General features: G+C 34.4%; 1 protein-coding gene across 5 annotated transcripts in view; it reads left to right on the top strand.

Annotated features, from left to right (window-relative positions):
• The window catches only part of Crppa (CDP-L-ribitol pyrophosphorylase A), a 196928-nt gene that overhangs the window by 83360 nt on the left and 97716 nt on the right, over positions 1-15852 (top strand). For all 5 annotated transcript variants that reach the window (XM_090332284.1, XM_090332282.1, XM_090332286.1 and 2 more), the window contains 2 exons: positions 3305-3397; positions 3873-3944. In XM_090332284.1, coding sequence (XP_090188410.1) covers positions 3305-3397; positions 3873-3944 — 165 coding nt within the window. The remainder of the gene's footprint in view (positions 1-3304; positions 3398-3872; positions 3945-15852) is intronic.

Genomic DNA, 15852 nt, shown 5'->3' with positions numbered 1-15852 from the left:
AACTCACATATTACTTTACCTGATTTCTATGAAACAGTTCATTTTGCTAAAATTAGCAAAATGTGCCATAAGACTTCAGTACAACGGTCACATAGCATGCATATTCCAGAGACAGATTTAAACCCAGCAGGCTGAGCTCCAGAATCCATCCTTATAATGAGAACTTTTAGAAGCTGCTTCAAATAAAGAATATAATACAGGCTGAGTGCTAAATTGACCAAAAGAAGGTAAAAGGACTTGTAATTGTTAGAATGTCAAAGAAGTAGAAGGAATATGCATCTCTTTACAAGCCCCTTATTTATATGCACGTTGAGGCTGCTGTTTGAATAGGAAGGAGGTGAGAAATTGGTAGATTTAGATTCAGAGATGAGTTAGTCAGCATGTTCTGTTAGAAAGAGGTTTGGCGTCTCATACATTTTTCAACCTCTGATTCATGTGACTTGAATCAAAGTCTTTCAAATTTAATTAAGCCCTAACTCTTGATTTTTTCCCAAACACTCACCATCAAAATGCTTGACTATACAGATGTTTGTATTTACATAATGGTAAATCTTTCCTGGGTTTTTGTTTGTTGTACTGTAAGGAAAATATTTAAATATTAGCACTCTTTAATTTTACTGAACATGTTGGAAAATTGTTTTAAATATTGTTTTAATGTTCTATGAACCAAAATATTTACAGAACAAGCAGTTCTGCTAGTTAGCAGATTGTTCCATTTGGTGTGCTTGAGTGTGGAAACATAGGAGCGACAGCATAAGATGATGCCATAGAGCCTTTTTATAAACAGCCTATTGGAGCTGTGTGATGTGGCCTTTGTTCATTAAAGGTGCCAAAGACTCCTTTGCTATATTTAGGTGAAGTCTATGTTTCTGTATTCAAGCATGCAAGATTTCAATTATTATTATTATTTTTTGGTGAGTAGGAAGCCAGTATGACTAAATGAGAGAAATTTACTTAACTGGAAATAATTATTAAGAGGCTTAGTTTGAAGAAAAGAAGAATTTTAACTTTGTTCTTGTATTTTTCCAAGGAGAAAAATACTAATATTTTAAAAAACATATCTGAACATTTGCTGATGACATCTACATTAGCATTTCCAATTTATCAAACAGTTGTACAAACATGTATTAATTGTCATTAGGTTATAACTAACACTGTGTAGCTGGTCAGAAGAATATGTTTTATACCAGGAAGCTGTATGCAAAATAGGGTGAGATTTGGGTCAGGGGAGAGGGGATGGACAAATGAAGTGGAGAAGAGGGTGAGAATTCAGTCAAGAATCCAATGTGGGGTAGCAATGATTGTTAAGAAATGTACCTTCTATCTGGTGAATATAATGTAACCCTTCTATTAATTACAATAAAAAATTAAAAAAAAGTCCAGTGTGTCTCTACAGAATTAAAAGGAGTGAGGGAAGTGGTATGCAGGAAAGGGATTGATGGATGGAAATGATGGAAGGCTGACATGGATGAAGATTTATTATATTCATAAGTTGCTTTGTTATAGGGCATCTCCTTTATACAACTACTTAAAGGTAAAAAATTAAAAATATGTTTTATTAACTGCTAATAGACAAGTTTAAGAAACAAAGTTTTAGCAAGCAAACAAATGTATGCTACAGCCAATATTAGTTAAAACTGTCAAAAACAACATGAGCTCAGTATTTGTGGCAATGAAAGAAAATAGTTTAAGAATATTTGTATTTTCCAGTGCTCATTGATGGGCACAATTAATATTGTGAAATAACCACCCTGCCAAAAATAACATATAAATTCAGTGCAATAACCATTACAATCCCAGTGCTATTCTTCACAGAAATAGAAAAATCAATACTAAAACTCATGTGGAAGCAAAAAGACGGGCTTGATTAGCCAAAGCAAGTCTGAGGAATAAAAAAAAGCAATGCTAGAGTTATCAAGATACCAGATTTTAAATTATGCCACACTCATTATATAACAAAACATTTCCAATAGATTTACAAAAAACCCCCCAAAACCACCACCACCACCACCAACAACAAAAAAACCCAGCATGCTACTGGCACAAAACCAGACTCAAAGACCAGTGGGATAGATTTAAAGACATAGAAATGAACCTGTATAGCTATAATCATCTACTTTTTGAGAAAGTTCCAAATACATCTGGGAGATCTAAAAGTAGACTCCCAACTCTCACTCTCTGGGGAACTAGAAGATTGAAGACAGAACTAGTGGGAGAATTCAGTCATAATACTCTATGTACTTATATGAAAATATAACTAGAAAAATCGAGGGACAGATGGAATTTGGAGAGGCAAGGGAGAATGAAGAAAGGGGTAGCATTGACCAAGATGCATTGGCCTGATAAACTGACATATTGAATTGAAACCCCTTCCTGTTGAGGCTTGAATTCAAGGCCTTATATTCTTGCTCAGGTGGTTTTTTTTTTTTTTCTCTCATGGTTCATGGCTAGTGGTCTAGCACGTACCATTTCTTTGTATTGCTGAGTAATACTCTGTGTGTGTGTGTGTGTGTGTGTGTGTGTGTGTGATTCATTTCAATTGTAGGGCACGGAGGCTGTTCCTTCTAAATCTACACTGAGATTATCTCTTTTAATAAACTCTGTGTCCTTTGTCTTTGTTATTATTGTTATTTCATTTCTCACTGAAATTGTCATAGTCTCTTATTGTTTTCCTGCTTTAAGTCATTCCAGGTATAATGAATTCTATCTTTGTAACAATAATGTGCAACATCCTTTCCTAATCCAAACATCTCTGAATACTAGACTTTCTATTTTAGAACTTTAATATGCTCTACAATACATTTTTTGTATAAGCCAGACTATTTGCTAGTTACCGAGTCTTTTCTTTTTATATTTTTTTATCAGCCATGGGCTTGAGCTCATTGTCTGAGCACTGTCCTTGAGCTTTCTCAAGGCTAGAGCTCTACCACTTGAGCCTCACCACCATTTCTAGCTTTTTTCTATGTATATGGTACAGAGGAATTGAACCTGGGTCTTTGTGCATGCTAGGCAAGCACTCTACCACTAGGCCAAACTCCTGGCCCACTGAGTATTTTCTATGTCATCTACATTTTTCCTATCTGAAGCAGTTTGCTAAGGTAATATGCATTATTTGTGGCCTGACTGAAATGTCTTTCACTTGTAGCCTGATAAATTTGAACCAGGGCTTATTTTTATATGGGATCCTAGGTTGAATATATCTGAGTTACATCAATTATATGCTCATTTGTAACAAAGTTGTTTTATGTTCATCTTTAGTCTTTCTGTCTAATGTATAAATTTGTTCCTGTGTCTTTCCTCCAAGGATGTTAAAATTGAATCTGGAGAACTATGTCAGGCTGGCAGAGATATTCAGCAGAGCAGATTAGCAGAATGCTACAATTTTGTTTGTATGAATGTAAGTAGAAAATGCAAATGGTTCCAAGCACTTGAGAATATGTGTGAATATAATGATAAAGATAATTGATTATTGTTGATTTGTATTTATTTTCATAGCAGATGAGTTATGTCATATAGCTTGTATTTGGAAATTGTATACTTTATCTCTTAGAATAGGAAAGTTATGTTTTCTAAGTCTCTATCCCATAATGGGAAACAATGGTGTTTCTTCATGAAAATCGTCAATTGTCTGTTTTCTAGGTGTAGATGACAAACTGTAAATATGATCTAGCAAATCATCCGAAAATGTTAATACATGTACGTATAAATATACTTTCAAGTTGCTTAATTTTTGATAAAGCCTTAATCTTGATAAGCATTTTGAATATTATGCCAAATATTTTTTCCTTTGTGTTAACTTTTGGGTCATGTAAAAGCTTCTTTGCTTCCTCCTATTTTCTTAATTTTTCAGATTATGATGTCTGATTTTTCAGGAAACCTGGAAACTCCTGAATATGCTTGAAGAGAGCAACCTTTCCATTTTGTATCCTGTGGTAGTGATCTCAGTAAGTGAGAGAATGCTCGTTTTCTTCTTTCCACCTGGCATATCCTTCCTTATAACTCCCTATTTCTATTTGACAAAATTTTTCCAACTGTGAATATCAATTCAAAGTCATAATCAGGAATGTTTCCCTGTGGCCTCTTATGCTCAGTGCCTTACTATGATGTCTGCAAGCATTTGGCTTCATTAGTGCAGTCTTTTGGTTGAACTGACATGTTTAGAAAGAAATTTATCCTACCAACCATTTAATTTCTTTATCCTCATTAAAATTGGTAAATTTGTTTAGATAATATGAAGAGCTTTTTAAAAAGCCTATTACCATAATGTCATAAGAAGGAAATCTAATAGTAGAAAATATGTTCCTGAATTCTTTTCCATGGATAGCCTACATAGAATGAATCAAAGAGAATTCCCAGAAGACTGGAGTATAAAATTTTTAGAGATTTTTTTCTGTACATTAATAAGAGTATACTATTATTTAGTACAGAATTTTATTTGATTAGAGATTATCTGTGTAACGCAGGTGAGTATCAGATTAAAAAAATCAAGGAGGAATGGGCACAGAAGCCATGCTGGTGAAACTTGCTAAGAAACAGAACTTGCCGTATGTGGTATTTTGCTCTGGGAAAGGGCTCCAAAAATTGTCAAAAATGCTAGCAATTTCCCAGTTTCTGAAGTGGGGAATTCAGTTATTGATAGGTAAGATAATTAACATAGAATAAAGATAATAATTTGCACAATTTTCATGTGTGAACAATGCAAGACACATTAGCAACTGGGAAGGTACAATTCATTCATTGGCCAATTGTATTTGGTTCTGTGCTAAAAATGAGCTGTAAAAATGCAGGTTACAGAAACTCAAGGTCTACATGTGATTGATTTTTTTCTCTCAGAGACTGTTAATGAACTTTATTATTATTTTTTATTATTATCTTTAAGTAGTTGTACAAAGGAATGGCCATATACCAAAGCAGTTTATGAATGCACCATATCTTTTTCCTTATAATTAGTAAAAAGGTTACAGTTATATTCACCAGATAGAAAGTACATTACTTCACAAACATTGATACCCCTTCTCATGTTTTTGTCCCCATTTCCCTCCTCCCACCCTCTCCCCTCATCTTGTTTTCCCCCCTTCCCTATCCTATTTCAAATAAATAAGTAAATGTATATACAATATACCAGATAACAAGGTAAGATATTGGAGCAACAACTAAGGAACAACAAAAGACATGAGAAATAACATAGTACATTAAGAACGACAGTCACACATTATATGGCTCTTGTTTCTATACCTTGGAGGTCCTTTCATTTAGCCTCATCCTATATGGCCTTATGTATCTAGGTTTTGCCCTATTGTAATCCTCTGCTAAGAAAGTCCAAGTTTTGTACTAATTATTACAAATGAGGGAAACAGAATGAATGCACTATATCATTCAACATTCTCACTCATCTTTTCCCTATCCACCCTTTCCTTCACTCTTCTTAATTTTGTAGGCTATACATTGGATTCCTGATTGCATTCTACCCCTTTTCCTCTTCATTTGGCTATCCCTTTCCCCTTTTAAGTTCTAGCTTCCTGGTGTTCTATTTTGCTGAACTTTGGTTTTTGTCTTTCTAAGCAACTACATGATTGGCGTTCTCCCTTGAAACTATTATATTTCTATTAATACATTTTAAAGAGGAGTCATTTTGGGGAGGCTTTGTAGGATGCAGGCAGGTGTGAAGGCCTATGTTTGACATTCTGTTCCTCTCTCCCCCTTTTCTTAGAAATCTTTCACTTCACTTTCTCCTGTATGATCTTGTAGGGGGTTATGGTGTACAGGGAAGAGGACAAGGAAAAGAATATTGGTTTTCCATGATGTTACTTCATTTAAAGCTTAACTTTCTTGCACCTTATGACTCATTAGTAGAGGCTAATGAAACAACTGTAAACTGTTGAATGCCTAACTGTAATGGTTGCCAAGTGCAGTTTACAGCACTGTGCGAGGCCTTGAGGAAGCCTGCAATGATTAAATAGGTTAGCTCTTTTACTTTCTGCCTGGAAGACATGACTCAAGTTTACTTCTGCTACTCCATTCTTATTCCCAAGCCTTAGTAATATATATTCCAATTTTCTGTGGCATATTTCCAGTGGAACAATGCTCTAATTCAGCATATTAGATGTGTGAAAAGCATATTATTTTATGTAGAATTTCTTTTTTTCTTTGCCAGTCTGGGGCTTGAACTCAAGGTCTGGGCACAGTTCTTGGGCTTTCTCAAGGCCAGTGCTCTACCACTTGGACCACAGCAGCACTTCTGGCTTTTTCTGTGTATGCGGTACCAAGGAATCAAACCCAGAGCTTTCTAGGCAAGCATTTTACCACTAGGCCACCCTCCCAGACCCTTTATGTAGACTTTCTGATGGCAATAGTTGTGGAAGTAAAGCATTGAAGTTTGGTGCTCTGTCATGTTAGGATTTTACATTGCCTTCTTTCCTTGTTTCTCACCACCAAATACACATGTACAGTTTTTATACATCATCTTATGGATGGTGCTTATGATGGAACAAGCTAAGCTCTATCACTTAAGCCATGCCCCAAACACTATTTTTTTTGCTTTTATTTTTTCACACACACACACACACACACACACACACACACACACACACACACACACACACATATTTTTTTTGGCCCAGGCTAGAGCTGAGCACGCAGAAGTGAGCCACTAAGACCTGCTTGTTTTTTGAGATGGGTCTAGATCAGAATATACTTTTTAAAGTATTATTGCACATGATCGTGTCAAAATCCCTTTGCCCTCCAATAAAAGGGGGAAAAATCTAGACAAAACTATTCAGTGATAGTTCATATTTTCACATATAAGGAAACTGTCAAGGAAATGGAAATTGCTTCCAGAAGGTTCCACAGCTGGTGGCATCAGCACCAGGAGCAGAATCAATCCAATGTGCTGCAGATCGTATACATTTTTACTTTTATGTTCTTGTGGATATGTTAAATAATGGAAAAAAGGTTAATATATATATAGGCTCACATATATGTATTGAATATTCCTTACTAATAAGGAACAAATGACAACTGGAAAAATATAGTTTTGCTTCTTTTAAATACAAATGGGTTGTCATTTTAGCTTGACAGAGCCTTGAGCCTTTAATGAATTTAAGTGATAAAATCTGTGTCTTAAACTTCTTACCAGATCTTAGACAGGGGTTATTGTCACCTTCTACTTAACTGCTTTTTCCATATCATTCTACCCTGTTTGCTCTTTTATTACTATAGTAAGAAAATGGGATTTCAAGAGTCCTAACACCAACAAATGACAGCTCCCTTGGATCTCATTATCTCCACATTGGGTTTACTTTACACAATCTGTATATTGGGTCTTGAGATTATATTAAGTGGATATTGTGTCCAGGAAGAGCCACTAACTGGCCAGCAGGTCCCAAAGACTTTTCCACTGTAGTCTCAATGCTCTTCATTGTACCTTGGTTAATACTTCTATTTTTCCTTATTTTAGTATTAAATTCATGATTTTTTTCTAAAAATATATTAAAGTGTTCCCATTCACTGTTGGTGTCCTGCTCCAGAAGAAAAAGAATTACTTATACAAGTTCTACACATTCTTTCATTTGTTTTCTGCAAATAGAGTAAGTCTCAGGTATTTCCTGCCTAAATCAATAGTAAAACCTAAATAAATACTGGTTTAGGATGCCTTTAGAACTTTTTCCAGCTGTGGTCATGAAGGAATTCATTTTTAACACAAAGATGAGGAATTATGAAATCATTCTCAGGGAAGTGTTGAATAAAGAGAATTGACTGTGTTGTCCTGTGTTTTAAGAGGTCTTTGCTTTTGGCTAAATGGTTAATGGAAAGGTTCTTTTGTGGGCTATAAGAACTTGCTAAGATGAATTATGAGGGACATGTGTCTAAGTCTTTGTAAAGAAATGATTCTCCTAAGGCATACCTTGTCATTATTCATTCTTTCAAAGAATAAGGCTTTGTTTTGAGATATGATGGGATTTTAGTGGAACATAAAAATAGAATAGATTCAGAGGATATTTTTTTCTAATTTTCTTAAATACATTTTCCTTAACTAAACGCAGATTGTATACATGTTTTTCTCCATTTTGAGTAACAGATTCCACTTAGGTAAACAAAGCTTTTTGTAAGCTTGTCAACGGTATGCAAATTAATCAGTTTATAAAATTTGACCTATAAAATACATTAAATATGAAGCAAATTAAATTATATATCTTTGTTAGCCCTAGGAGATTTAAACATGTGATTTGGTTATTTACTTTTTGAAACTACTCCTGGCTGTTTCTTTCCCTGCATGTTCCTTTGTACTGTGAAATTTTATATATATTTATATATATAATATATAATATATTATACCAATATATTTATATTTATTCTATTATGTTATAATAGTATATAAATATACTATTATAATATATACAAAATAATATATAATATGTATATGTATATATATATATCCAGTACTGGGCCTTGAACTCATGGCCTGAGTACTGTCCTTGGACAAGGCTAGTGCTCTGCCACTTGAACTACTCCCAGTTTTTATGTGTTTGTGGTACTAAGGAATAGAACCCAGGGCTTCATGAATAGTAAGTGAGCACTCTATTCTAGGCCACACTCCACGCCCAAATTTCTTTATATTCTTCTGAAACTGATATGGTAAGGATGCTGAGTTTGGAGTTAGGGATCAAGCTACATGTAGTAGGACTGCAAATTAACAAGTATCTCTTCTGTTAACAAAATATTTGTCTATAATATGGTAAATTTGTAAAATTGTATATATATTAAATAAGATTTTTTTTTTGTTCTGTTGTGGGGCTTGACCTCTGGGCCTGGATGCTGTCCCTGAGCTCTTCAGCTCAAGGCTACCACCCTACCCCATGTGCCAAGGGGCCACTTCGGGATTTCCAGTGGTTAATTAGACATAAGAGTCTCACAGTTTTCAGTGCATGGGCTGGCTTTGAACCTCGATCTTCATTTCTCAGCCTCCTGAGTAGCTAGGATTACAGGTATGAGCCACCATGCCTAGCTAAATAAGGATTCTTAATAAGAGTTCAAATGGCCCGAGTTAAGTAACGTTATATTCTCCTCTGGGTGAGAGTTCAGAGATCCTTGTTTCTTTTCCCTTCTAGCGCCTAACCTGAAGTTTAAGAGCTTTTATCAGGTATGTTTGAGAAAACATATTGGAGCCTGGGTTGATCTCCTTAAGGATGAAAGAAAGAAGTAAAGATTTGGAAAACTGTGCAGCACCTAGCTCTGAGGAACAGCATTTTCTATGTGGACACAGTGGCACAGAGAGTAGAAATTGCTTATGAGTGAATCTGAAGCTAAGGTGGAAATTGGGGCTAGGCAGCTCTGAGGCTATGGCACAAATTCAGATTTAGAATTTTATAAAGCAGCTCTGCCCAAAATAAATTGTTGGGATCTGACTTGATTTTTATATACTCTAGACTTAGCACAAAGTTTGCATTAAAGCAAGTAAAGAGATTTCCTATTGTACTAGAAAGTTTCTTTAAAAAAACCCAAAATATATGGGAAAACATAATCAGCAAGTTTTGCTGGAAATGAAAATCAGATATCTATATTGTTTCTTTAACATTTAAATTTTACTAAACCTTAGTGTTTGTCCCTTAGGATAAACTGTAGTCACCTACAAATAGATGACTTTTGCAGTTTTCTAGAAAGTTTGAATTGCGCTCTTCCCAAAAGTGTAGAACAATGATGAGATTACTGCAATGTGTCTTGATCACAGCATGCTTGGGCTTGAATGCTGTTGGTGACAAGTTTATGTAGGTGACTTTGGAAAAGTATAGAATGATTCAGTTCTCCGTGGGCCAGAGGTTTTGATTTGTCCTATGAGGGTTGAATCCTAGACTTCCTGTACTTGCATGCTGTGAAACCGCATTCAGTATTGCTGTGAATTCTCTCGAGTGCTGTTAAAGTCATCAGTGTTATTAGTTGGGAATGACTGGACTGGATAACATCACCTGTGTGTCTCCTCTGTATTCGTGAAATAGTATGTCTCCTTGAAGATCCATTTAAGAGAGAACTGTAGGAAACTATTTTCAAACTTATTTAATGTGTGTATGGTAATGACTGAGTTCCCAGTTTTCTAAGCCGGTAAGAATACTACCATGATACCATATTTTTTGCTCTTCCCACTGGGAAAAGGTGGAACTGCCACCATACTTATAGGGCTCAAGACCATTCTAGCAAATGCTGCTTGCTAATTCTTATTATTAAAGTAATTATAGCAGTGTTAGTCATAACAGACATTTACTGGATGCTTGAAAAGGTGAGTCACCACTCTTTTAAAATAAATGATCCTATTTAATCCTCAGAGACGTCCTGAGAGTTGATTATCATAAATGCCATTATTCTCCATTCAAAATTAAGCCTCGTTCTCATTTTGCCTTACCACATAATGTTCATGAATGTCAATACTTGCCCTTTTTGAGTAATAGAAACCTATGTTGTTAAAGAAAAAGATGGTAAACTATCACTTAATAGAGCACTTTTACTTTACCAGAGGCAAATTAAGCTTTTGCTTTTAGTACAGCATCTTTGTGTTAGGAATTGCTAAATTATTAGGATTATTACTATGTATAATATATATATGTATGATATTCACAATTGCAAAGGGAAAGAAATCAAATATTTTAGACTTTGCAGGCCATAAGATGTTTGTGACAATTACTCAATATCCTTAGAGTGCCAAAGCAACTACAAACAATATGTACTATATAGCTTGGATTTGGGATGCTCACTAAAGGCATTTGTGTAAAAGGTATGTACCAGGCTCTGGTGCTATTGTTTAGGTTATAAAACCTTTGAGGGGCCTAGTTGGAGGACATTATATCATGGGAAGCATAGTTTTAAAGACATATCGGGACTCAGGCCCTTTTGTCTCACTTTGCTTCCCAGATTCTATAAAATGAACCATATATTTATTCATATGTTTATATATTCTATGAACTTTTACTACAGTTTAATTTTTAGTATTTTATTTTTTCTCTAAGAAAAATAAGTTTTTTATATAAAATTAAAATTATGGGCTTACAGTTATCTATGTGTGTTTTTCCTGAGCATTTTTATTTCACAAAAAGTTGTTTGTCTCAAAAGTTTTTTTTGTGTATTTGTGTGTGTGTGTGTGTACACTCTGACAAATAGCATTAACTTTTGAATTATTTGTAGTGTCTAGGATAGTTTTCTTCCCCCAGAATTTGAGTGCTATTTTAAGTTTAAATGAGCCTTTTAAAAATGTGTTTCAAAATGAAGTCTAAATAGATAACTACTATACAAAATAAGAAAAAAAATTGGACTTGTGCGCATCTATGTCATTTGTATGTGTGTGTGTGTACCATCTTTCCATATACATTTAGTAAAGTTTTAGTTTATTTCACTGAGTACAAAGTTTTTGATAAAAATTTATGAAGCATCACTGAAGTTTTCTTGTTTATTTTTGCTTTTTACCTGAATCATGTTATACATGGATTAACTATGAGGTTATGGATGGGTTATTTCCTGTAATATAACTCTTGTTGATAAGCAACTGGCAAAATATTAAATTTGTAGTCCTGTAAATGCATCCAGTTTATCTTTATTAAAAAACTCAATCCAGAGTTTACCTGTAAACTTGGGTAGAGTTATGATCTCATAGAAATCATGACCTTGTAAAGTAACTTGAGAAATATTTCATGATTAAAAAAAAATGTTTCTAAAGTAACTTTTCCCTCAACTGATTAAGACATAAAAGTTCTGGTCTGATACTTTGATCTCTAAAATGAAAATCTAAAATAAAATATGTACTCAAATACAACATTAATACTGATATTATAAAACATTTACTTTTGAATTATTTGAATCCAAAGTAATTTAAAACTTTCATGTTAGTGTTTAATGGAAAATAGTCTTTCTTATTAATAAATAAAAAATGTGAAAAAGCCACTATTTCCCAACCTATTAGAGTTTTTGCTATTTTGTTTTGTGAAGATTTATAAGTGAGTTCTTATGTTTTTGTTGTGGATTTCAGTGACACCTTATAATTTAATCAGTTTCTAGTCATCAGAATTATGATAGACTTTCATGACATTTATTTAAACTTGTCCTTTAGTAGAGAAGCTCAATATTAGAGCTTTTCTTTTTACTTTTGTAAAAGTACAGTTCATTAAATTAAAGTAATTTTCATGAACAGAACCTGTATAGTTCATAAATAATTGAAGATGGAAGTTTTTTTAAGCTTTCTTCTAATCCTTGAGATAAACTCTTACTTCCATATATTTAGTAGTTAGCTGATTAAATCAGTTATTAAATGTAATGTTTTGAAGATTTCAGGCCTAATTAACCAGTTTACTTTCTTGTACACATATGTGAACATTAAAATTTCTTGTGCTGATTCAGAGGAAATTCTTTAGTCTATCTGCTGATTCTTTGTATGATATTTCTTTGGTACTTACCAGAACTTTCATTTAGACTGTCCTTCCTACCCTTTGCTGAATAAATTAACTTTCTGTTCTCGTACCACAAATTCTGACTTCCCTCTGTGCTTTCCCATGAGTATGGACTCTGAGATAACACACAGGTATTATGTGTGGATTTTGAGGAATGCTGTGCTCAAGACATATACTCCTCCAGTAGGAGTTGCAACTGTCTTCAAATACAGTCATGTTTTAAAATATGGAAATGCTAATTCATCTGGGATTACGAATAAAATAAAAGGTTACAAGAACAGAATACAGAAGAGATGCAAAGAACTGTGTGGTAAACTTTGAGATCCAGCCACTGTGAACACCCAATAAGCCTTGATGCTCTTCACCTGTTAAGTGCTGAAGCATTTTTATCAGTGTATTTGAGTAACTTTACTTTTTTTTTTTCAAATTAAGTTTGACAATTTTTGGAGAGCTGAAGCATATTCACATCATTTTTCTTTCTTCTGCTGTTATCAGGGCTTAAATTTTGGGCCTCTTAATTGCTTAGCTAGCACTCTATCTCTTGATACGTACCTCCAACCTGGTTGTTTGCTAGTTATTTTAGAGATGGGGTCTAACTGACTTCTTCCCAGACTGGCTTTGAGCAGTGAGATCTTCTGGAGAGCAGTTTTCTGATTAGCCAGAAATATAGCTATGCACCGCTACTGCCAGCTTCCTCACGATCATTTTTATTTTGAATAGGTACCAGTGAAAGTTATTAAAAACATCATGCTAGTTAACAGATAGTGTTTTATTGTGATTTGCATGTGAATTACTGAGAAATATGATATTTAAAATGTCTACTTGATGTATTTCTGTACATCTGCAGAACTCAAACCAGATGAAATATTCTGCTACATTTTAATTCATGGAAGCCTGCCTAGGTTGTAATTTTATTCAGGCCAAAGCACTTTTCTTTCTCTTGAGCCAATGGCAAACTCTCTGTTACAGTTATAAAAATGGCTTAAAAATTAGAATTAGTTATAATTTTTTTACCAACTAGGCTTTTCTCCTGGAACTTATTAAGTGGTTGTTGTGTATTGCAGGTTCAAATTGAGTCACACTCTGTAAAGTATATGCTTCAGATTATGGTATGAGGAGAGACATTCTTTTCCTTGGATTTGTCCCCTGGTTATCATGATAGCCCCAGTTCTTTGTGTTCAGGCTTCACTTTCTTAACCTGATTATATATTTCCTAAGGCAAATATTCATACCTATTCTGCTTTTAACATACTTATTCTGTTTGCATCAACTGGCACAGTGCTTAACATCTAGGAAATATTCACAAGAAAGACCTGTAACATTTCTTCTCTGTTTAGTTATTTCATCTCTTAGCGTTTCCTTGTAATATAAGTACATGGTTTGTTGAAGTAACAAGGATGAGGCAGTGAGATATGATGTATAAATAGCTTTCCTAGAATTTACTTTTGTATTTCCCTTAATTCAGATAATATGCACTGAACAGCATTGGTCTCTTGATTTCTCTTAAAAATGCCACTGACTTATTTTTTCAATTCCATGGAATTGGGTATATTGTTATGGTATAGAAGTAAATATGAATGAAAAATCTTCTAGTTCCTATTGAGGCATCTAAATATTTTGTAGGAACTCTGGAAGCTATTAGATCCATCATATTAGCATATATTTTTTCTGTAAAATATGTATTTCTAAGAAAAATTACCTCTGTGAGATCAGTAAATGTAGGAATTAGGTTCATATGCTACAAAAATGACATCAGCTAGGAAGCAAGTTTCCCATGTTAGAATAGTCAGAACTGGGAATTACAACTAAACTTGATAAAAAAAAGGTAAGAATACCTACAAGTTGGCTACTGAACTCGAAGCAGAGGCCTTACTTTTGTCGGATAGCTAAAATTGTACCCTTCTCCTAACACCACACTTACTGTGGCAGTTATCATGGCAGTCATACCTGGCAGAGTTCCAGTCTCACTTACATTGTGACCTTCTTCCTTCCTGTTACTGATACTAGCCTCTCCAGTCTGCCCCTCTCAGGCCTTTTAAATATTTTTTGTAGGTGTAGTAATGAATTAAAACAATCTTGTACATTCTGCCATTAAAGCTATTCCCCCTCAAAAAAAAATGTAACGGTAACCCCTGTGTTCACCCCACCACATTAAAATACAATTAAGTTTTTTAAAAGAAAAAGAAAAATAGCCATTCTTTTAATACGAGCTTTTATAGAATTCAAGATTTATTGGGGGAAAAGCATGTATTAAACAGCAAACTTCCTTGCTTTATGTTTTCAGGCCTTCTATCAGTAAGTCTGGTTCATCTTAACATTTTAAACTGATAGAGAGTAGTCTTTGTAGCACTAGTAGGCTCAAACATGTAAAAGAGCACGGTGTGTAAACGGGTATGCCTCTTCATCTCTCCTCTCACATCAGTAGAGGGACTGCTTCTTACTTCCCACTCCTCCCTGCTGCTCATGGGCGAGGCAAACAGAACACAAATGATGTTTTGTGAGCCAGCTTTTTTTTTTTTTTTTTTTTTTCCAGTCCTGGGCTTGAGCCCAGGGTTTAAGCACTGTCCTTGGACTTTCTCAAGGCTAGAGCTCTACCACTTCAGCCTCAGCACCATTTCCGGCTTTTTTCTATGTATGTGGTACCAAGAATCAAACCTGGGTCTTCATGCATGCTAGGCAAGCACTCTACCACTAGGCCAAACTCCCGGTCCTTTTTGCAAAGCTTAAGTAACAAATAGGAACCAACATCTCTGCAATAGCTAATGGGCATTTAGGACCCAGATCCCAAACATCTGTTTACAAGCCAGACTATATTGATGAAAAGTCTAGCATTTATGTTTCACTACTAGATCTGCTCCTTGTGGTTTATAAGAAAGGAGTATTATTTTTTTATGGTATCTTGTAAAACAGCTAAAAATTCTTCATGAGTTTTTAGGGAGCTAGTGGTAGGATTAGATGACTTCAATGTCACAAGATAAGACCATCTCACCTTTTACTCTTCAGCTTTCTTAGCTCATAGAAAACCCATCTCTCTACTTTCATTTTCCGAAGAAATTACTTTTTTGTTCTTTATTTCAATTCCTTTGTGGCCTGACATTTGAGAGTTCTTATGGCTGACATTTATTTTTTAACATGCTCTATATCCTTGTCACATATACAGTTATTATAATTGTATGTATGCCATTTTATATTTCAGGAGGAAATAAATTTGCATGTCTTTATCTATATTTAATGGACATTTATAGGAAATCATTGTTGAGTCTGTATTAAGCTAATGGATATCACACCATAGCATAATATTCTTTTCATAAAGGGATGTTAGAACTGAGTGGTTAGGTACCTGGCCTTTCACATGTCCTTCCCTGGGCATATTCCCCATCATTGAAAGAAAAAAATTTTAGGAATTTCATATAATTTTTCTACCCTG

This window comes from Megascapheus bottae, chromosome 5 (genome assembly GCF_031878675.1).
Source record: "Megascapheus bottae isolate mThoBot1 chromosome 5, mThoBot2.hap1, whole genome shotgun sequence".
In the NCBI taxonomy this organism is placed as follows: Eukaryota; Metazoa; Chordata; class Mammalia; order Rodentia; family Geomyidae; genus Megascapheus; species Megascapheus bottae.
Note: the sequence above shows the minus strand (reverse complement) of the source record. Positions and strands in the feature narration are given on the sequence as shown.